General features: G+C 43.1%; 1 protein-coding gene across 2 annotated transcripts; it reads left to right on the forward strand.

The window, feature by feature from the left end:
- The first annotated feature begins 13,793 nt into the window (after positions 1 to 13,793).
- LOC138959532 (uncharacterized) lies at positions 13,794 to 18,419 on the forward strand. 2 transcript variants are annotated; one of them, XR_011453737.1, is made up of 3 exons: positions 13,794 to 15,073; positions 15,549 to 17,756; positions 17,917 to 18,419. XR_011453737.1 is itself a non-coding variant. In XM_070331053.1 (2 exons), exons 1-2 carry the CDS (start codon positions 13,856 to 13,858, stop codon positions 17,232 to 17,234), a joined length of 2,904 nt encoding a protein of 967 aa, XP_070187154.1. In that variant the 5' UTR covers positions 13,794 to 13,855; the 3' UTR covers positions 17,235 to 18,419. The 2 variants fall into 2 exon arrangements, 1 of the variants encoding a protein (XP_070187154.1); XM_070331053.1 differs by having other exon boundaries at positions 15,549 to 18,419.
- The last annotated feature ends 4,012 nt before the right edge of the window (positions 18,420 to 22,431 follow it).

Genomic DNA, 22,431 nt, shown 5'->3' on the forward strand with positions numbered 1-22,431 from the left:
CGCATTCACATCGGCCAGCAGATCGCAGCCATTTCGGCGCATATCCTACTTTTCACGGCCTATTATTCCAAGTCACACGGGTATTTTGGTGGACATTTTTATCTATGCCTATACAATTTTGCCAGGAAAGACCCTTTTGTCAATCGTGGGATCTTTAACGTGCACACCCCAATGTAGTGTACACGAAGGGACCTCGGTTTTTCGTCTCATCCGAAAGACTAGCACTTGAACCCACCACCTAGGTTAGGAAAGGGGGGAGAAAATTGCTAACGCCCTGACCCAGGGTCGAACTCGCAACCTCTCGCTTCCGAGCGCAAGTGCGTTACCACTGACTCGGCCACACAGTCTTGTGTCGAAAGGTATAATCAACTATTTTCAGAAATTGTTCATATAAATGGTTGTTCTTGAAATAATGTCTTTATAAAACAAAGGTATCCGAACTGAGTCGCTATTTTTCGGAGAAAAGTAACAGAATGGCTGTTTAGTTGTATTTTCGTGTTGTGTGTAGTTGAAACTGCATGAAAGGTTTCTTTCACATAAAACGTCTAAGAATGTATATATATATATATATTTTTTTTTTTTAAATTTTTTTTATATTGAAGTGATTTAATTTAATTAGCAACATTTTTTTTTTTGGCATTTTAAGCTGGAGTTTTATTTAGATAATATTACACACATTAATTGTAAACGGCGCAGAATAAAATATTGGTCAATCATATTTTCATTTCATTTCATTTCATTTCATTTTCATTACTTTATTGTCCCATCGCTGGGAAATTCGGGTCGCTTCCTCCCAGTGGAAAGCTAGCAGCAACGGAGTCGCGCTACCCAGGTGTCTGCGTGTTTAAGTGTTTTCAGCCACCTGCACTTATGGCAGAATGACCAAGGTCTTTTACGTGCCATTGTGATGACACGGGGGTGGGACATGGCTTCCGTCTCTGGGTCTGCACATAAAGTTGACCCGTGTCCGTCCCGGCCCGAATTCGAACCTGCGACCTTCCGATCACAAGTCCAGTGCTCTACCAACTGAGCTACCGGGCCAATATTGTTGACACACTGTATAACTTACTGCCAAGCTGTTCTGGAATTATTTTTTTTTTCACTGTTAATGGCATTAACCTCAGTGCTAATCATGAATTATGGAATAAATTCTCTAAAGCAATACATCTTGAGAAGAGAATGAACTTGCAGCATAGCAACCATCGAAAGCCAAAATGTATTAAGCTATCAAATGTTGCAACAAACAAAAAGTCCCCATTATTTAGTTTGCAAAATTCAGTTTGATATTTCGGCAACAACAACAGATCATTAGATCATTGCACATGTCTGCTGAATGCACGTATATTCTAGAAAATCTGTTCTTAAGTGGAGTAAATAATATATCAACATCAAGCTTGTAGTAGATGTCTTCGGTTGGTGTTTTTGTTTTTTGTTTTTCTTTTTTCTTTTGTTAGATTTATTGTCCTTTGCTTTATTATGGGCGGTTCTGGTGAGGTTATGCCCCCTCTTTCTTTCGGCTGGTAACTGGCGCCACCTCGGGGCAAGATCCCACGAGAAAGGGAAAAAAACTTGCATTGATTTAATACTAACTTTAAAAGAAAATTAAATATAGCTCTGTGTCAGATATGCGTATTACCAGGGGCGGATTAGGGGGGGGGGGGGAGGGGTTACTAGGGTTCCGGAACACCCCCCCCCCATCCCCCGGCTGTCAAAAAAAAAAGATTTAATACTAACTTTAAAAGAAAATTAATAATGAGTGGCTGCTGACACCAGTTGATCATGTTTAAAATCAAGGATAAGCCATAAATTGTTCATAAAATAGATAAAACTCTTCAGCTTATGGGGGGCCCCCCAGACCCCCCAACGGATCTTGCCCCTGTGCCCCACAAGCGGTCTACACCTGGACCCCAGGTTGTAACCCCCCCCCCCCCCCCCTCTTGCTTAACTGCTCCGCCCCTGATTACTTTGTGGCAAAAAGTAATGGTTACATATTGCTATTCTGATAGACACGTGGGGGAATTCGGGGGTTGTGATTGGATAGGCTCACACACATACGCAGTAAAAACAAATTACAACACTTTTTATGTTGCAACAAAGTAGGCAAATAAATGTAAAAGCATGTATGCAAGACAGCAGGAGAAGTAAGTAAATTTAATTTGCATGCATGCAATAAGCAATAGATGAGAAAAATTAAAATTAACATTTGTTCTTTGTCATTCATACATTCTTGTGTTCTTATACATTTCTTCAATTTATGCATCATTATTCTATCATAATTATGTACATACATTTATTCTCTTTTAACAGTCTGTCTTCAAACGCATCTCAGAGAGGAAGGCTAGAGATTTGTGTTGTGCCATAGGTAAACTCATGTGCTTAGCTATGAAGTAATGTTATCACATGTTATTTAAGGAAAATGAGTAAATATATGTACCAAGCGTATAACATCAGCAAAACTGAGAAAATACAATGTCACGACCAACCTGATAGGTAGGACCTTAACTTCTCACACAGAAGGAGTCACTGAGGAACTCAATGGGTAAAGTTCAACAAAACGAAGACTTTATTGCTACTAGAAAATAAAGGATGAGTGGATGAGAATGAAAGGATGTTGATGAAATGATGGGGGAAAGAACAGGAACTGCTGGGCTCTGCTCTGCTGCTGCACAAAGAAAGTTAGTGATGATGATGATGATTGATGATCAGGAATGAAGGGTGGCGGCAATGATGATGAGGCAAAACATCATGTCAACACAATTGCACATCAACATACATGTGGCTATGGCAACGACATACATATGGCCACGCACACATGTGAGAAAGCAAAAATAAACTTTGTTAACTATTGCTACTAATGAAGGCGTTATATCTTTCTATTCTAAATCGTTCTTAAAAATATCAATGTGTCAGCATGTCTTTCAGTCTTGCGGTGTACAAATAATATTTTGCAAGCAACAAGAACAAATCAGAAACCCTGTCTGTATGTACAGCCTCTTTACAACCAAGCATAATAAATTCCTTTGATAAAATCAACTGTGCACAGTGTGAAAAACTTTCCTGCAGCCACTTTAAAAAATCCCTCCAAAAAGACTGTACTGTGGGGCAGTCCCAGAAGAAATGATCCCAACTGTCTTAAAGAAGAAACACAGTGAAGAGTCTACAATTTTTTTCAAAAACAACAGTCGCCTTGTTGGGATAATTCTGTATAAAATTCTATGCTGTAACCACCGCAATCTAGTATCAATAGTTGTTTTTATAACTTGTGAAAAGACAGTTGTCTTATCCAGATTAATATTCATTTTTTGTGACCATTTCTCCATTGATTTTAATGGACCATCATTGTAAACCAACTTCTTATACAAAATCAGGCTGACAGCCCTTTGCAAAAAGTAACATTGATTTTACATTTGTCAGGTCGAGTTTTGGCCGGGTACCCTTATTGAGCGGCGATCACGTAAGCCATGTGAAAGAAATCTTTGATCCTAAAAAGGTGCCAGATAGCTATATAAGTTGAGTGCCTTAAATGGCATAGAAAGTTTGAATTAAAGGACACGGGATTGAATGGTTTTGGTTGAGTATGAAAATAGTCGCAAACATTTGCCGGGTTCGCACACTTTATCTTGCCAGTTATATGTATTTTGATATGTGAGTAAAATCAACTTATGTTAGCTTTATTGATGTTTTTTATGCGACCAATTATACACAGTTTGATATGTGAGAACCAACTTTGTAAATTTGTTTCCAAAGTCTATATCTTATTTCTTTTACTACTACTACTACTACTACTACTACTACTACTACTACTACTACTACTACTACTACTACTAATAATAATACTACGACTACTACTAATAATAATAATAATAATAAGGGTATTTATAAGGCGCAAATCCTAAAATAGTTCTAAGCGCCTTACCATCTTAAATATAATAATCTTAATAACAGCAACAATACACAACATAAGCGCCTTAAGTCAATATTAAATATAATAGCAACAATATACTTTTAAAACAAATAAACTTTAAATGAATGGAAACACAATCACGTACACAATACACAATTCAAATGACTCTATCGTTATCAACAACAATCTCAGATGTTCGGTACACATAATGATGAGACACTTTCCCACACGCAAACATACACACGCGCACATACCCACCCACCCACACACTCACACACACACACACACACACACACACACACACACACACACACACTGACACACTTGTTCCATATGCCACTGAACAAGCGCACAGCTACATCATCTACAAGTGTGATGATGTGCTTGTGACAATAGCATTAATTTAGGACTACACACTATTCGGTTTAATTAACTAACACCTGTTTCCTTCTCTGGGCCTCTGAAAAGGTTTGGTTAATACACAGATCAAACGTGTTTGTTTATTCTTTACCTGTGTCATATATCCATGCGCAGATGTGTCCCGCTGTAATCTGTATTAATGATTAATGACAGTGTGAACAACATCTGGTGGCACCGCTGAACGCCGAGTTGCACAAATCAGGTTGTCCGTACGGCACAGCTGAAAACTAAGCCGGTGTAGGAGGCAAAAAAGACTTCCAGGTAAAATACACTGGGAGTGTATTTTTCCAAGGAAAGAAACACTGCGTGAGTGTTATTTTCCTAGGAAAATTACACTGGCGCCAGGAAAATAACACTGTCACTACGGCGGCAAATAACACTGCCAGGAAAAAAACACTGCGTGAATTGTGTTCATTTTGGTCAGAGTGCACGAAGGCAGTGAGCCGAACTCAGTGCACGTGTTGTTCCCCGGACTTGAAAAGTCAGCTCCATCTCTTCAGAGTGTCGCCGTGCCATCCTCCCCGTGGACTCAGATCGGCATCGACATCACATCAATGCCAGAATCTCCAGGTGATTTCAGCAGTATCGTTGTTGCTGTGGACTATTTTACCAAATGGGTGGAAGCCAAGCGCAGCCCCTGCCATCAAAGTCGGCAAAAGACACTGCAAGGTTCCTTTATGAACTGATCTGTCGTCACGGGTGTCCCAAGATACAGATTAATGACCAGGGAAGAGAATTCGTGAATCCACTGTCTGCTGAGCGTCACAGGCTGAGTGGAGTGAAACAAAATATAACAAGCGTCTATCATCCACAGGCCAATGGCTTTGTTGAGAGAAACAACCGAACAATCCAGTCTTCGCTGCTGAAAAATCTGCGTGATGAAGAAGATTGGGTTGATGCTTTGCCAGGTGTGTTGTTTGCCTTCAGAACGAGCGCACACGGAAAAGCTCACGGTACACCCCTTTCTTTTTGCTGTATGGCCGACAAGCCCGACTACCGATTGAGGACCGATGGCAACGACGTTAATGTCAGCGTCTTCGAAGGTTGTGAAGACACGTCTTGTCCTGAAGATATCAAGCAAAGGCTGGACAGTTTCAGGCAACTGTCCACTGTCGTGAAAGACAAAGTTTCAGAGAACATCACTCAGGCGCAAGACAGACAGAAACGTGACTACGAAAAGCGCCACGGCCAAAAGAGAATGTTTGTGGTGGATGAGCAGGTACTTCTGTGGAATCTGCGTTGCGCGGATAGGAAAGGGAGGAAACTGAAGGCTCCGGCCGTGGCAAGGTCCCTATGTGGTACATGCTGTCAATCAACATCAGACTTACATTTTGAAAATCCCTGACGGCACAATCTTAAAGCAAACAGCACATGGCGTTAATTGAAATCCGTACAAAGCTGCAAACGACCAACTTCAATGAATACTGGTGCTAGTGTTCCGCAGAGTTCATCGACTGACGACGCCAACATTTTCGACACTTCCTGCAGTGCCAGTGCTAGTGTTTCCAAGAGTTCATCGTCTGATGACGTCAACATCAATCAGCAGTTGATGCAAGACGGGAAAGGTGAATTGTGCTCAAGCAAGAGAAAGCGACAGAACAGAGCCGAACCTGTTTATGACTCTTCCGAACGGGTAAAACCTGACCGTTCATCAGAACCACAAATTGTTAGGGTTGACCCTGCGCCTCCAAAGCAGTTTACCCCAACGAACTCCACACGGAGAAGACTGAAATGCAAGACTCTGGGGTTAGCCGCACCTAAAAGAATGCCCTTCAGACCGAAAACGAAAGTGGGTGCTCCGCGTCAACCAGAAACAATTATTGGCGACGGGAATTGTCTTTTCAGAGCGTTAAGCCTGGAGGTCGCAGGGTCTTAAGATTTTCATGAAAAGATCCGACGCGCAGTTGTAGAAACCATCAAACACAACGAAGACGTTTTGGGCCGTTATATTGGTATGGACACAGAAGAATACCTCAAATCGACAAAGATGGCAGCAAATGGTATCTGGGCTACAGAAACAGAGATCATGGCAGCTGCCATGTACCTGAACACCACGATCAGCGTGAATACTCAAAGTGGAGATGAGAGAAGGTGGCTCGATCGCAACCCCCATGGCAGAGCTGAAACCCAAGAGAAAATGTATTAGGTGAACCGCTGTGCGCACTTCGAAAGGATTTTACTTTTCTTTTTTTTTTTTGCAAGTGCACTTTTAAACTAGAGCAGTCTTTTTTCCCTGGGGTAGTGTTAATTTCCTGGGCGTAGTCATTTTTACCTGGGTGAAGGAGTGTAATCTTCCTAGGAAAATAACACTCCCAGTGATATTTTACTGGTGAAAAAACACTGTTGTAGTGTTTTTTCCCCGCAGTGTTATTTTCCGACTACACAGGGCTGACCAGGATTTTCATATGCATTTTTTTCGGAGGCCAGCCAGGAGGAGTATTTTTTTGAATTTTTACGGAACATTATGAAGACAACATTAACTTGATTCATGTGACTGTGCAGGACAGTGAAAGACGTGCAAATTAAAATTAATGACGTATACTTTTGGCACTCCGGCTTATTGTGTTCCTCCCCACATCGTAGAATGCTTGTAGACACATGCCTGGCATTCCTACACACGCTTAAAAACTGGGCGAAGTACATAATGCGAAGTATACTTCGCGAAGTTGGCCGCACGAAGCTTCAGCACTGAGTTGTCGGTAAAAACAGATTTCATGAAGTCTTCGCGAAGTCGACTTTGCCGGGGCTCAATTACTTACCGCCTTAAAGCTGCTCGGTCCAGCAACCCTCAGACTGTCAAGGACGACACAGTCATATTTTACAAAACTGTGTTTCAGCTGCCGTTTAATGTAATTTCATGAACACCGATGCATGCTACATGCAGCAACACTGAATTTCAACAACACCACTGTCATATTTTACCACACTTTGCAATTGTTTCAGCTGTTTATTGTAATTTCATTAACACTGATGCATGCTACATGCAGCAACACTGAATTTCAACAACACCACTGTCATATTTACACCCCCGGTATAGGGGTGTGTATAGGTTTCACTCGATGTGTTTGTTTGTGTTCGCAAGTAGATCTCAAGACTGAACGGACCGATCGTCACCAAACTTGGTGAACAGGTTCTATACATTCCTGAGACGGTCCTTACAAAAATTGGGACCAGTCAAACACACGGTTAGGGAGTTATTGGTGGATTTTGGGTTTTTTGGGGGATCAACTACGGCATAACTCTTCCTTATCTTCTCCATGTTTTCAGCGTTTACCTCCCTTCCTTCGTATGGTGCACTATATTCCCTTCGGATATTCCCGGCGTTCTGTTACTATTTTTAGAAGGTCACCGCAGTGTCCAGAACGTAAATTGAACCCGTAAATTATCCTCACTGTAAAAGTGCAAAGGTCGAATCAATTTATAGCCACGCGAAAAATACACTCTCATCTATCTCTATATATTTATACAATAAATATAGATATATATATACGGCTTCTCTGTGTGTGTGTGTTTGAGTGTGTCTGTAGAAAACACCTGTGTATTGCACAGTTCTGTTTGTGATGTGGTACCTAGGGCGTCGTCGACAAGTAAGGGACTCGACATGATATGATCAGGAATGGCATTATGGCCCCTGAATCATGTTCGTGCTGTTCCCATTCCACGAGTCTGGAAGGGACCGAAGCTTGACGGGTCCATGGTTCGAAGCCGGCGTACAGTGCGCCACTCAAGCCGGGTATTCGGCTCTACTTGCTACCCGGCGAAGCGGCAGATACACCCCGTACAAAATCTGGTCGATGAGATATTTCAATACCTGCTCTCAGCGCGCAGCGCAAACCGATTTTTTTTCTTTTTCGGGATCTTTTGTTTTCTGTATGCGGTCAGTAGGTGTTACAGAAAGAGTTATATTGATTTGTCTTTTTCTCCGCCTGTCTCTTTGCCCACTCAATCAACTTATTTTAACCACACTTGTTAGCAGTGCCTTCTCAGTTGGTGGCAGTGATAATGGTAAGGACGGGGGTGTTTTTCCTACCTCGGAGGAATTTCTTGTTTACCACACTTTGCAATTGTTTCAGCTGTTTATTGTATTTTCATTAACACTGATGCATGCTACATGCAGCAATACTGAATTTCAACAACACCACTGTCATAGTTCACTTTGCTTCAGTTGTTTAGTAGACGATCAAGCCAGTGGACACTGTGTTTCAGCAACTTAGTTGTATTACTAAGTGGTTTCAACATGTTGTCTCGCTCGGGATATGATTATTAAGGCAATTGTCAAGATTGTAGCCGGGAGGACGTTAATTTTATGATGAGCCATCTGCCATCATGTGCAATTAGGGGCCAGAAAATCACGGACCACAGGCACGCGGAGTAGAATCATGTAGAACCTTTTAATGTTTTGCAGTTTAAAGTTACCTGAATTGGGATAACAACATCCTTTCACTTGGACATACTAGTATAGGCCTACGAACAAAATCAAGAGGATCGCACTTTTTTTGTGTGCGAAGTGAGAATTTTGCGCTCAATAATTGATATCGTAACTGACACCTGCGTCAATCATGGAAATTAACTCGTGTAGCTGAACAACTCCCACTTTACACACAAATCATTCAGGATGTAGAATTTTGGTGTGAGTCCAAATGGAAGGATTCTCTTACCATACGCAAAAGCCAGGACATACATCGCGCAATTCACAAAATCATCAACAACATTATCTTCAATATTATCTTCCTTCTCCTGTCAACGATCATGGCTAGCTTACTGCATGGAATAAGGGCATCATTTCACGTGGCCCATTACCACACAAATATTGCAGCCTGATTACTTCCTGTGCACAGTGGCATTGTTTCTACATTTATTTCAAAGATTTACATGTATATACACTATAATGTCATCAGTTTACAAAATTAGCGCAGAAAGCATTCAGGTGGTGGGTTTCCGTTGTGTGTCTAATTGGAAAGATGTTCGTATCACATGTAAATCCCCGCACAGATTTCACGAGGTTTACAACACCATCGACAATGATAATGATTGACGTTAGCGCGCGCGCGCGCGCGCGTGTGTGTGTGTGTGTGTGTGTGTGTGTGTGTGTGTCTGTCTGTCTGTCTGTCTGTCTGTGTGTCTGTCTGTCTGTCTTCTTTCTCTGTGTGTGTGTGTGTGTGTGTGTGTGTGTGTGTGTGTGTGTGTCTGTCTGTCTGTCTGTCTGTCTGTCTGTATGTATGTCTGTCTGTGTGTCTGTCTTTCTGTCTGTTGTCTTTCTGTCTATTTATGTGCCTGACTATGTCTGTCTGTGTCCGTGTGTTTAGTATAATTGCCATTATTTATCTTACAATCATGTGGAGACAGTTGAGGGCCATGTTTCTACGATTTTGTCGTTGGGAATGGCACTTTTATACCACTTTTCTAAAGGAAAGAGCAGTGATCACAAATTGGAGTTGGCAGCCTCAGTGAGTCAATATTATAAGCCGTGTTCAGCTTAATTAGTGGTACCACCTATTTCCCCTGATTCCAAGTTTATAACCCATTTTTTCAATCATCCCTCTCCTACATTTTTGCATGCCGTGATTCTCAAGGAGTGTATGTTGCCTCCTATATTAAACATGACAATTTAGGATCGTTCGTCGGAATTAATTAAATAAGATAGTTAAATGGGCTTACGTAGCCTATTAGATGTGATTTTGACCACAGTCCCATGTGGAAGGCTGAACGCAGAATAATGATAATAATAATAATAAGAAGAAGATTATTTATTTATTTGCACACCTATTATTCGTGACAGTTAGGCCAGTGATTTGTAAACTGTCAGTGAATTAGATGTATTTTATGTTTTAAACTGTCTGAGACTACAAGGCACTTTTTCTTGTTTTTATATGGACAGTACTATCTTTTAGCCTTGAATCTTGAGTCTTGATTTCATTGTTACCGCGTATTCCCTATTCAGCAGCAGAAACTGAGTACATGCCTTACCTTCAGGCCAGTGCTTTCATTATTACGCCGTATTTAATACTCATCCAGAAGCACAATAGGGCCTACAGTTACCAAATACATGCACGTCATAACACTAGAGCAGGTAGGAGAATCTGCCTAACGCTTCAAAAGTGTGTTGCAGTTGGGCTTCTTGCTCCAGATTTGGCGTTTAATCTCACATTTGTCGATTTTTTTGCGACACGAATGTCGATTTTTGCGACAAACTGCGACGGCGGATTTTAGTTGCGACTGTGACAAACTCCCTTTCTCCTATATAGAATGTGTCACGTGACTGCACATGCGACGATTAAGCTATATATATATAGGATCTGGTTATGCAATTACTTTGTGCGCAGCCCTGCTGCTGTAATGCTGCAGATGGGCAGTCATGCATACATGTGCGAGCGAAACACGACTCAAACGTCGTAATTATGAAAACCAAACGCGAGTTTACCTTATTCGGGCGCCTGTTAGGCCTAATGGTCTGTCGGTTAATTAAGGGAGGCAGAAGTTATAGAAGGCACGGCGTCGCGTGCATTATCCCATCCATTTACCGAGGATGCAGCTTGGCTCGTCCTCCTCGCTCCACTGACGCTGACACTATAGTGCCGCATACAGCAAAGCAGCAGTACCAAATGCAGACTGCAAAAAGAGTACCAGCAACAGCTTAACGTTTCTCAATTGGTGAGTGTAGAACTTTGCTGTTGTTGTTTGTGACTGAATGTTTGGTTGGTTGATTGATTGATTGATCGGTTGAATGATTGATTGTTTCATTGATTGATTGTTCGACTGATTGGTTGATTGACTGATTGATTGATTGACCGATTAATTTAATGACGGATTGATTGATTATTTGACTGATTGGTTATTTGATTGATTGAGTGAGTGAGTGATTTTATACTACTGGTTCCAGTCAGCCAATCAGTCAGTAAGTCAGTAAGTCTGTCAGTCAGCACTGAAATGATTTATTTATGTGCTACCAATGCACGGTTGCTTTGTTTGTTTGTTTGTTTGTTTGTTTTAGTGTGTTTGCGTGTAAGTTTGTCATATTTACGTAGACGTTGTTGCCGTTGTTGTTGATGTTGCTGTCTTGAAATTCTTTTCTGATAGTAGTACATTGACCCTTTAAAGGCACATTCCTACCCAGCTGTGAACACGATTTGAAATATCGTCTCAGATCTTCCTGGGCTTTCAACATCGCTTAAGGCCATTCCTCAACCTTGGCACATACAAACAATACAACAGCTTCAGTGCTTTCTGTTCAGAGTGGGAATGTAGCCTATCTTCGAATACATTTTATAAGCCATCAGCAATTAATCAAGAAATTCGAACTTAATGGGTGACTTACTGATTAGTGTCTACTATAGCCTCAGAGGCTATTCTTTTGTAGCTACGTCCTCTTCAACCGTGTGGGTACGGGTAAAACAAACTCAAATCTGCCTGTATTCCGTACGATTCGTCAAAAGAGTATCATTATGTGACTGTTATACGTGTAAGCTATTGACCTTCCATGCATTTTGCGGGACTTGGAAATAGTTCAAAACTAGATGACATTTCGGTCTCTACGAACACACAGACACAGACACATACAGACAAGCAGACACACAGACACAGACACAGACACACACACACACACACACACACACACACACACATACACACACACAAACACACGCGCGCACACACACACACACACACACACACACACACACACACACACACACACACTGTGCCTTTAAGAAAATGGGTTTCTCGGTGCTAATTATCGTGGCATGATGATGGTTTAAAAAAGGATGCCGCCGCGCACAGGCGTCAAAGATATATATACTATATAGACTGTGTAACTTCTAGGCGCGCTCTCTTCCAGTGTCTGCTTAAATGTTTTGCATTAATTTCCGAGATTTATGTGGTTTTCGCAGTGACTGGAACCAGAGACATACATTCTATCTATGTCTCTGCTGGAACATAGCCAGTGCTGTAGACTGCAGAATACGATGCAAATCTCAACACTTTTTGTAAAAATGTTTTCCCCTTGCGTCAGTCTCGCATGTTCCAGTTAGTTGTGTATGTGTGTGTGTGTGTGTGTGTGTGTGTGTGTGTGTGTGTGTGTTTGTGTGTTTGTGTGTTTGTGTGTGTGTGTTTGTTTGTTAAACATAAACGAGAGAGAGAGAGAGAGGCTATCTAGCTAACTTACTGACCTATATTTGTATATTGTTTTGGTTAAGCCGAATGGAACACTGTTTAGGTGGAAATGCGATAAAACCCGAACATGACGAAAATACTAAATTATACACAACACCAGCTCCACACGATGCATGTCGGCGGAACGTGCACGCTAGCACTTTTGAAAATTATCTGCAAAAGGAACAGAAAGTGGATGCGCACATAAATCGTCAAATCCGACAAAACATGAGTTTACAAGCTAAAGCACCTGACATTTTTGATATTTCCCAAAGGGTGGACTATGTGGCGCCACGTTCAGTCTGTTATTTTGCTGCAATTAGATTGCATATATATGGCATCGCTCGGTTGTAGCCTAGGTTTCCAGCGCCACGTTACTAAATGATATTCATAGCCACCGAGCCCTGCGGTCATCGCAGTCAATTCACGACTTGTGGTGAAAGTTGATCTAGATAGGAAGGGTCATAATGGCCTCATTGTCCATTCCCCGGAGAGCCGTGGTTTCCGGCACTTTTATTTTCTGTGCTTTCTTTTCATTAGGCTTTTACGCGCGCGTAGTACAATGAACTAAAACACCCCCCTCCCCTCCCCTCCCCTCCCCGGCACTATTACTTTCCGAGTTTTCATTAGGCTTTTACGCGTAGTACAATTAACTACAGCCCCCCCCCCCTCCCTTCCCCGGCACTATTACTTTCTTTTCATTAGGCTTTTACGCGTAGTACAATTACCTACACCCACCCTCCCCCCTCCGTTCCTGCACCCGGCTGCTGTCTATTAAGAGCATAAGTTAATTTATATTCTCTCCTTGATGAGCATGGAAAGATTTTCCCCGCGATCTGAATACGATCGAATAACAGGCTATTCTGACATGTTGGTAGTACTTTTGTGTCTTATGATACTTTCATTCAAAACTACTTTATTGCCTTGTGTTTTCCACTGAATGGTGAGTCCGAAGCAAAACCGGTGACCTGCGATTTCTCTTTATCTTTCGTCAGTTAGTCCAAGTGTGCGTCCGTTTAAGTTTTGAGTTGTCTATTGTTGTTCATCTTCTGCGTCTTCTTGCTGTACGCCGTTCTTATTCAGTGCGATCAAAATGAGTAAAAACCGCTACTCTTTGTGGCTACTCGACCTTCTTGACAAAACCGCGTAGTTGGATTATTCCACGGATTTTCGTGTTTCACTTCTTTCGGCAAGATCATTTGAATGGTTCATGAATTGATATATGGATGGATAGGTGGTTTGTAAAATGGGTGGATTGCTTTCTGGTTTGCTTGAATGATTGATTTATTAATTTTGCAGACTGACCTATCAAGAGCCACCACCAACGAGAGGGAAAGAGAGAGAGACAGACACACACACACATCATTATCAATCCGCAACATCATGAGCAGCTTCAGACTGATTATGAGTTTACCTTGCAGAGCATCATCCGTCTGGTTCGTCGCATTCCTGGTTGCAGCAACAGCCGTCATCGCTGCCCGCACAGAGGCTGATGACAAAACACACGTCATGGACACTAACAACACAGATATTTTCAGCGGAATAGACGCTTTCAATTCAGCTGTGCACGGGCATAATGAAAACAAGACGCTAGAAGCAAATGCAGGAGATAGAGAGCATGGAGAGAGGAAGGACTTGGTAAATCTGAACTCCAGAGAAAGATCACTTTTGAAAGGAGACCGGTATGTGAGTTCGCGTGTCAACGATCAGCAGCTAGACGTGAGTCCTTTATACAACCTGCCAGACGAGCCGTATGTGGCCAGCGCAGTGAATAAAAGTTTCCATGCCCAGAACGAGCTGTGTGGAAGTTACTGCAACGGAACCAGCTTTATCAGCCTGGAAAATGACCAGTGTCTTACCTTGGAAGGGGTCCGTTGTTCGACTTGCTACTGCGACGAAATGTGCAAACACTACAGGGACTGTTGTCCTCAGGTTGGCAGCGATGACCTGCCTGACGTCACCAGGGCAGACATACATCAATGCCAGGAGATAATGTTCGGGTTCGAGAGACGTTTTGTGAAAGTAATCGCCACTTGCCCACCAGGGGAAACGAGCCAAAAAGGATTCGCCGAGGATTGTCCTTGTTGTGGGGGAAACGTAAGCTCTCTGGTCATGTCCTTGGCCACGGGGGCTATCTACTGCAACACACACTACGGAGAATGCAACGGGGACATGAGACTAGTTACCCTCTCGCAGGCTACTTGCCTGGACACGCAAGAAAAGGTTTTCGTTTCCAATCACAGAAACGAGCAAAACTGGCCAATTATTCCCAACAGACCGTGCAGGCAGGGCGGCGCTGACGTCATGACAACTCACATCGAGACTTGTGACAAGATAAAGACGGCTGGTGGTGACCTCATAGAAGAGCTGTGTCGTCAGTACAGCTATCCAGTTTTTTACAGAGGGTTCAGCTACAGAAACCTGTTTTGCGCTTTGTGCAATCTGGACGCTGTTGTTCCCAGTAACGATGGGTGTAGCTCTCAACAAAAAACGTTTACGCAAAGTGCTGTAATAACATCACTAAGGCCGCTGTACGTGGACACGTACGACACAGTGGCCCCAAGCAAGTGTGAGGAGCATCAGTGGTACGATGTGGTTCTGGTAAGCGTAGTTTTTGTCACTGCCTTTTTGCACAACCCCCCCCCCCCCCCCGATCTGTCTGTCTGTGTCTCTCTGTCTCTCTGTCTCTCAGTCTCTCAGTCTGTCTGTCTGTCTGTCTGTCTGTCGCTCTCTGCGTCTTTTCCTCTCTTTCTCTCTCTCTCTCTCTCTCTCTCTCTCTCTCTCTCTCTCTCTCTCTTTCTCGTGTAGATGTTATGACTTGTACGTGATGTCTTTAAGATCGGGACCTCAAGAGATACATTTCCATTTCACCAATGATTTAATGGGCAGATACACGAACTTCACTAGCAAGACCGATGACATTTGCACCCCACGACTTGTCTTCACTTTTATTTTATTTGTCTTTTCTTTTGTTTTTATCCCCCCACCCCCACCCCACCCCCTATACAAACACAGAAATCACAGAACGATCGTTATGTATACTTCCATATGTTAAATCAAACCTCTGTGTCTGCAGGACAAATGCCGAAACGTCACTTGTGAGACTGGTCGCACTCGCACCCCAGGACTGCCGTATTGCGCAGACCTCACCGCGTACAACAGCAGCGTTTTGTTTTATCACATCGGCCTTACTTTCACGATGCTCACGAATGCTACACACGTCCCCTGTTTGAACGACTGGACGCTGGCCAAAGGGGTCATCACCGCGTACCTTGCTGTAGCAATGCAGCAACTTACGGTGACTACATACGCCATTCAGGTGTCAGATATTTGGACCTATAAGGGTTCGTTTAAGACGTATGTACAGTTCGCTACTCCTAAGCTGGAGAACCAGACTCTATTTGAGCTTCAACTCATCAAGGACTTAACGAATTCGTGGTTGTCTCTGAATGTTCTCGATGACAAAACTATCGAATTTCGGACAAACTTGGAATCTTACGCATCCAGCGTTGGCGGTTCTTTTTCAGTGTCTTACCGCAACGGTTCTTGCTGCTCTAGAGAAGATCCGTACTTTGAGTACTCAGTTTTACTTAACCATACCATTGCTGACATCGATTCAAACGGACTAACAAGAATACTGCTCGGTCCCCTGACTCCCTTCACTCAAGTCGTCCTGAATTCATCTGAATTCGAAGTCGTCCCCGGAGGAGAGCTAGAGGTGACCCTTACCTACGTCAACGTCTCTCTGCCTATGTGGCAAATTCGCAAATACAGCGGGCGTCATTATGTGCCGACCGTCTACTTGCAGCAGGCGTACCGCGAGGCTGGACTGACCCCGGAGTCAACAAGGATGCTCAGAGTGTCCAGACACTGGTCCTTGCCTGGAGAAGAAACACTCTTCCTCTGCTGTGTGATCGTGTCCATCGTCAGCCTGATCTTCCTACTGATTACTTACTGCGTCTTCTCCCAGCTGCGGACTCTGCCGGGTCTCAACAACATGTGGCTGGCGGGCTGGCTGCTGCTGGCTCAAGTCCTGCTCTTCATGGTACCGGGCAGGACTGACTTCAACGGGTGCCACGTGCTTGGCATGCTGCTGCATTACGCGTGGTTGTGCGTCATCAGCTGGTCTTGCGTGTGCTCCTTTCACATGTTCCACGTATTTGTCACGCAGCGAGACACCCTACACGCCCCGCACCGTCAGCGCTGGTACTTCAAACGATACCTTGCTCTCACCCACACCCTCCCTGCCCTCATCCTAGCTCTGGTCGTCGGCTGCACTGCACTGCGCACTCATGGGAAGGAGACGGGTTACGGCGGACACGTGTGTTACCTCAACTCCGTGCTTCTGAGAGGCGTGGCTTTCGTTCTGCCGCTGGCCGCGGCCGTGACCTTTAACCTCGTGCTCCTTGGGCTGACCGCACGTGCTCTGTCTGGTGCGGAGCGCGTGCAGAACTACGGGCGACAGGCTGAACCCAACTACATCGGCATCTACGCCAGGCTGTCCTCGCTGACAGGTTTCTGCTGGTTGTTCGCGCTCATGGCCGAGATCCCGGGATGCGAGTGGCTGCGTTACGTGTCGGCGGTGCTGAACGGGCTTCAGGGACTGCACTTGGCTGTTAGCTATTGTGGCAACGCGCGCGTAATGAAGCTGTGGCGAGTCAGGCTGACGCGTAAAGCCAAGGACACAGGGACGGCCACGTCCACCACCTCAGGGGGGAAGAAGGGACAAGAGTCCGCACCTACCTTGTCTTCTACCGTCTGAACTTTTCTGCACCCGTGTATTAAACGCGATTCTTCGGAGAGATCCTTAGCTTTAGCTGATTTGATTGTTGTTGCGTTTTGGGTCCAGCGGACCATATAGGCCAAATCAGGATGTAATGAATGGCGGTTATGGTGTTTATAGTTGAAGGGATATAACTAGTGCTTTTTTGTAATACAAAGAGGTTGTCAGGAGTTGTTTAACTTTGAGAGTGGAAACTTTTAACAGTTCAGTAAAATTCCATGGTTAGCTACGGACGGTCAAACTGGGTTCGCGGCACGTGAATTTACAACTGTGCGAGTTGTTCACGTTATAATCGCAACCGCCTGATTTTGTGAGTTGTGATTGTAAACTGCCTGACAATTGAAAGTCATTCGACCTGGGCTCTCGGATGAGAAAACCTGCTCTTGGTTTTGATGTCAACTTTGGAAGAAAACATTTGATCTTGATGTCAACCTTGGAACCGGGAAACATTGCCGGGATGACTTGGACTTTTGTATGGGTGCCGCCATATTGGAAGATGAGGTACTTTGCTAGTTTTGTGTGAACTTGAACATTTCTTTTGTATGCGCGGACATGACTTGTGTACTTGAATAATTTCGGAATTGTATAATTTTCTTGTGCTCGGTTGGTGTGTTTTTGAATATTGTTAGTTGTTACAGTAGGGTGTTATATTTTGTAACAGGCCGCCCCAGTCTGACTTGTGCGGGGTGATGCCAGTGTGGCGAGGGTGCGATGGAGGCCGTAAGGTTGAAGGCTAGCTACATCGTCACCTCTACATAACGTAAAAGTTATGTTTTGTTTATTTGCTTTCTTGTCCTTGTAAATATGTTATGACGTTGACAATGAATGAGTGAGTTTCACAAGGTCGTGGACAATGAATGAATGAGTTTCAAAAGGTCATGAATTGATTATTGTAAGCAAGAAAATATTTGAGAATTTGAAGAATGAGTTGATAATTGCTATGTCAGAAACAAACCAATTTGTATGTTCTAATTAAACCATTGGCTATTGTTTGGAAAGAATGAGTTGGTGAAAGACTACAAATTCTTCTAATCTTCTCTCTGCTTTCCTAAACTTCTGAGCGGGAGTCAGATGATTGACTGTGTGTGTGTGCACCTATAAAGAATCTGGAAGGAGATTAATAAGGATAAATACGGATCTTCTTTATTTCAAATCTCTTACATTGGCGAGCTTGCCTGGATACACCATACTTTTCTGGAAGTGTTGAGGCATGTGTGATCGACAATCCAGTATGTGACGTCATTTTGGGGAGAATACAGGGATGTACATTTGGATGTGTCGAGGTTACTAGCGCAGTCCAGACAAGAGGTCAAAAAGCTAGAGAAGAACGTCCTTTTAGACCGCTGTTGACCGCTAAAGTTCCCCAACTTGATATCAATGCTGAGAAACTGTCCAAAATGCAAATGGATGACAAAACGTTGCATGACCTGTTCGAGAAAGTTGGCCAAGGAAAATCGGAAGAGTCGTCTGGTTGTGTGGTGTCGTTTGTTGGTCAGAACCCAGTTGTTGCCTCATTGGGAGTGATCAGTGGGTCCAGTGCAGTAGAGGAGGTAGACATTCAGAAAGTCAAACTACAGTCAGTTCCTACAGTTCAGACTGAGAATGTAGATGATGTGGTCTATAGTCCTGACTTGTCTATGCAGGCAAAACAAAAAGTGCAGGCGGTGTTTCAGAAGCATCAGGACAAAATGACGGATTTGCCTGGTACTTGTGACCTAGTGCAGCATATGGTGAGGATTCCTGAAGGTGCTGTGGTCAATGTGAAACAGTATCCGTTACCATTTGAGTCTCAGAAAGTGGTTGAAGAAGAAGTGAAGAAGATGTTAGATCTAGACGTAATAGAGCCGTCTATTTCTCCGTTCTCGTCTCCTATTGTTCTAGTCAAGAAGAAGGACGGAAGTACTCGTTTTTGCATCGATTTCAGACACCTCAATAAGATTACGGAGTTTGACGCTGAGCCAATACCGGATCCGGAAGTTCTGTTTGCTTCATTGCAGGGCAGGCAGCATTTCACAAAGATAGATCTGGCTAAGGGCTATTGGCAAATTCCGATGGCAGAGTCTGATCGAGCAAAAACGGCTTTTCGTACCCCTCAAGGTCTATATCAGTTCAAGAAGATGCCGTTCGGAATGAGTACAGCACCAAGTACTTTCGCGAGGATGATGAAGATGTTGGATCTGGATAGGTTCAAATCTGTTCATTTCTTTGATGACGTACTTGTAGCCACGGAAGACTGGTGTGAGCATCTAGAGGCACTTGACGGACTGTTGACAGAACTGGGAAAACATGGGTTGACTGTGAGACCGTCGAAAGTAGAGGCAGGGTTTGACTCTATTGAGTTTTTGGGTCACATAGTTGGGGAGGGTAGCATGCGTCCAGTTCCCTCCAAAGTGTCCAAAATCTTGAATGTCTCTGTCCCAACCACAAAGAAACAAGTCCGGTCATTGGTAGGGCTCATCAGTTTCTATAGGCGCTATGTCCCAAGCTTCGCGTCTATTGTGTCCCCCCTGGTAGAACTCACAAAGAAGAACCAACCAAACAAAGTTCGTTGGTCAAAAGAGTGTCAGATGGCTTTTGACAGGGTCAAAGAAATTTTGTCGTCTGAACCACTGGTGAGATTGCCAGACTTTTCCAGGCCGTTCACAGTGCGGTCGGATGCATCCTCCACGGGGATTGGAGCAGCCCTGATGCAGCCTGATGATGACGACGTCCTTCATCCAGTTCTGTATGCCAGCAGGAAACTGCTGGAAAGAGAAACCAGATACTCTACTGTGGAGAGAGAGTGCCTAGCGTTGGTGTGGGCAGTTGACAAATTCCATCGCTACTTGTTTGGCTCACATTTCTTTGTTGAGACTGATCACAGACCGTTGACGTACTTACGACAGTCCAAAACTGCCAACGGACGACTGTTGCGATGGGCTCTGTCTCTCCAAGAGTATTCATTCACAGTAGTGCCAATTCCTGGAGTCAGGAATTTTGAGGCTGATGTGTTGTCACGCTTGACGAAGTGAATGGAACATGATGGTTGAAAGGACAGTGAAAAGACTTTCTGCAATCAACAAGGACAATACTTTTTGTGCTGTGAGTGTTGATATGCTGTGTATGTATTAAGAACTAATTTAATTTTGTTCTTGTTTTTTTTCACATTGTGATTATTTTTTTAATCTGGCTGGAAAAATTTATTTGGATATTTTTGATGCTAGTACCATTTTGTGTTGTAGTCGAGGTTTACTGTATTGAGTTTAGCGGGGGCTACTCAAACTTTGTTGGCGATCTTTGGTACCAAGAATGTCAATGTTATAGCATTCAGTGATAGGCGAAAATTGCTGAATGTCCATGAGTATAACTGTTGTGGATTAACACAGTGGGTGATTATCTACACGGCGGCGTAAATGTGGTTTATTGTGCTTGCCATTGTTGCTCATGTTTAAGGACAGCCTCGTGGCTTTCGTCACTTTTTTGGTGGATGGCACTGTCTTTTGGTTGTAAACTGATTGCACTCTTTGGGAACGGACAGAGTATTTAATAAATGTTTTCCTTATGCTTTGATTATTTATTAATCTATTTATGTATTTTTGAGTCACTTGAGAAAAAGTGACTCTATGTAATCGGTCAGTGTTAGTCTGTTCGGCCGGCCGTCTGGCCGGCCGTCCGTAGACACCACCTTAACGTTGGACTTTTCTCGGAAACTATCAAAGCGATCGGGCTCATATTTTGTTTAGTCGTGACCTCCAATGACCTCTACACTTTAACGATGGTTTCGTTGACCTTTGACCTTTTTCAAGGTCACAGGTCAGCGTCAAAGGAAAAATTAGACATTTTATATCTTTGACAAAGTTCATCGGATGTGATTGAAACTTTGTAGGATTATTCTTTACATCAAAGTATTTACATCTGTAGCCTTTTACGAACGTTATCAGAAAAACAAGGGAGATAACTAGCCTTTTCTGTTCGGCAACACACAACTTAACGTTGGGCTTTTCTCGGAAACTATAAAAGTGACCGGGCTCAAATTTTATGTGAACGTGACTCATTGTGTTGTGAATAGCAATTTCTTCCTGTCCATCTGATGCCTCATATAATATTCAGAACTGCGAAAGTGACTCGATCGAGCGTTTGCTCTTCTTGTTTTTTATGTATCTAAAAATGTTTCTTGTTACTGGAATACTTATACTTGTACAGTTTTTGAAAAAAAAATTGTTCATTTTGGGTTCACATTTTTTTTTAATCGGGGAAAGGGGTGATGTAATGAATGGCGGTTATGGTGTTTATAGTTGAAGGGATATAACTAGTGCTTTTTTGTAATACAAAGAGGTTGTCAGGAGTTGTTTAACTTTGAGAGTGGAAACTTTTAACAGTTCAGTAAAATTCCATGGTTAGCTACGGACGGTCAAACTGGGTTCGCGGCACGTGAATTTACAACTGTGCGAGTTGTTCACGTTATAATCGCAACCGCCTGATTTTGTGAGTTGTGATTGTAAACTGCCTGACAATTGAAAGTCATTCGACCTGGGCTCTCGGATGAGAAAACCTGCTCTTGGTTTTGATATCAACTTTGCAAGAAAACATTTGATCTTGATGTCAACCTTGGAACCGGGAAACATTGCCGGGATGACTTGGACTTTTGTATGGGTGCCGCCATATTGGAAGATGAGGTACTTTGCTAGTTTTGTGTGAACTTGAACATTTCTTTTGTATGCGCGGACATGACTTGTGTACTTGAATAATTTCGGAATTGTATAATTTTCTTGTGCTCGGTTGGTGTGTTTTTGAATATTGTTAGTTGTTACAGTAGGGTGTTATATTTTGTAACAGGCCGCCCCAGTCTGACTTGTGCGGGGTGATGCCAGTGTGGCGAGGGTGCGATGGAGGCCGTAAGGTTGAAGGCTAGCTACATCGTCACCTCTACATAACGTAAAAGTTATGTTTTGTTTATTTGCTTTCTTGTCCTTGTAAATATGTTATGACGTTGACAATGAATGAGTGAGTTTCACAAGGTCGTGGACAATGAATGAATGAGTTTCAAAAGGTCATGAATTGATTATTGTAAGCAAGAAAATATTTGAGAATTTGAAGAATGAGTTGATAATTGCTATGTCAGAAACAAACCAATTTGTATGTTCTAATTAAAACATTGGCTATTGTTTGGAAGGAATGAGTTGGTGAAAGACTACAA

The sequence above is a fragment of the Littorina saxatilis genome, linkage group LG2, assembly GCF_037325665.1.
Source record: "Littorina saxatilis isolate snail1 linkage group LG2, US_GU_Lsax_2.0, whole genome shotgun sequence".
NCBI classification, from domain to species: Eukaryota; Metazoa; Mollusca; class Gastropoda; order Littorinimorpha; family Littorinidae; genus Littorina; species Littorina saxatilis.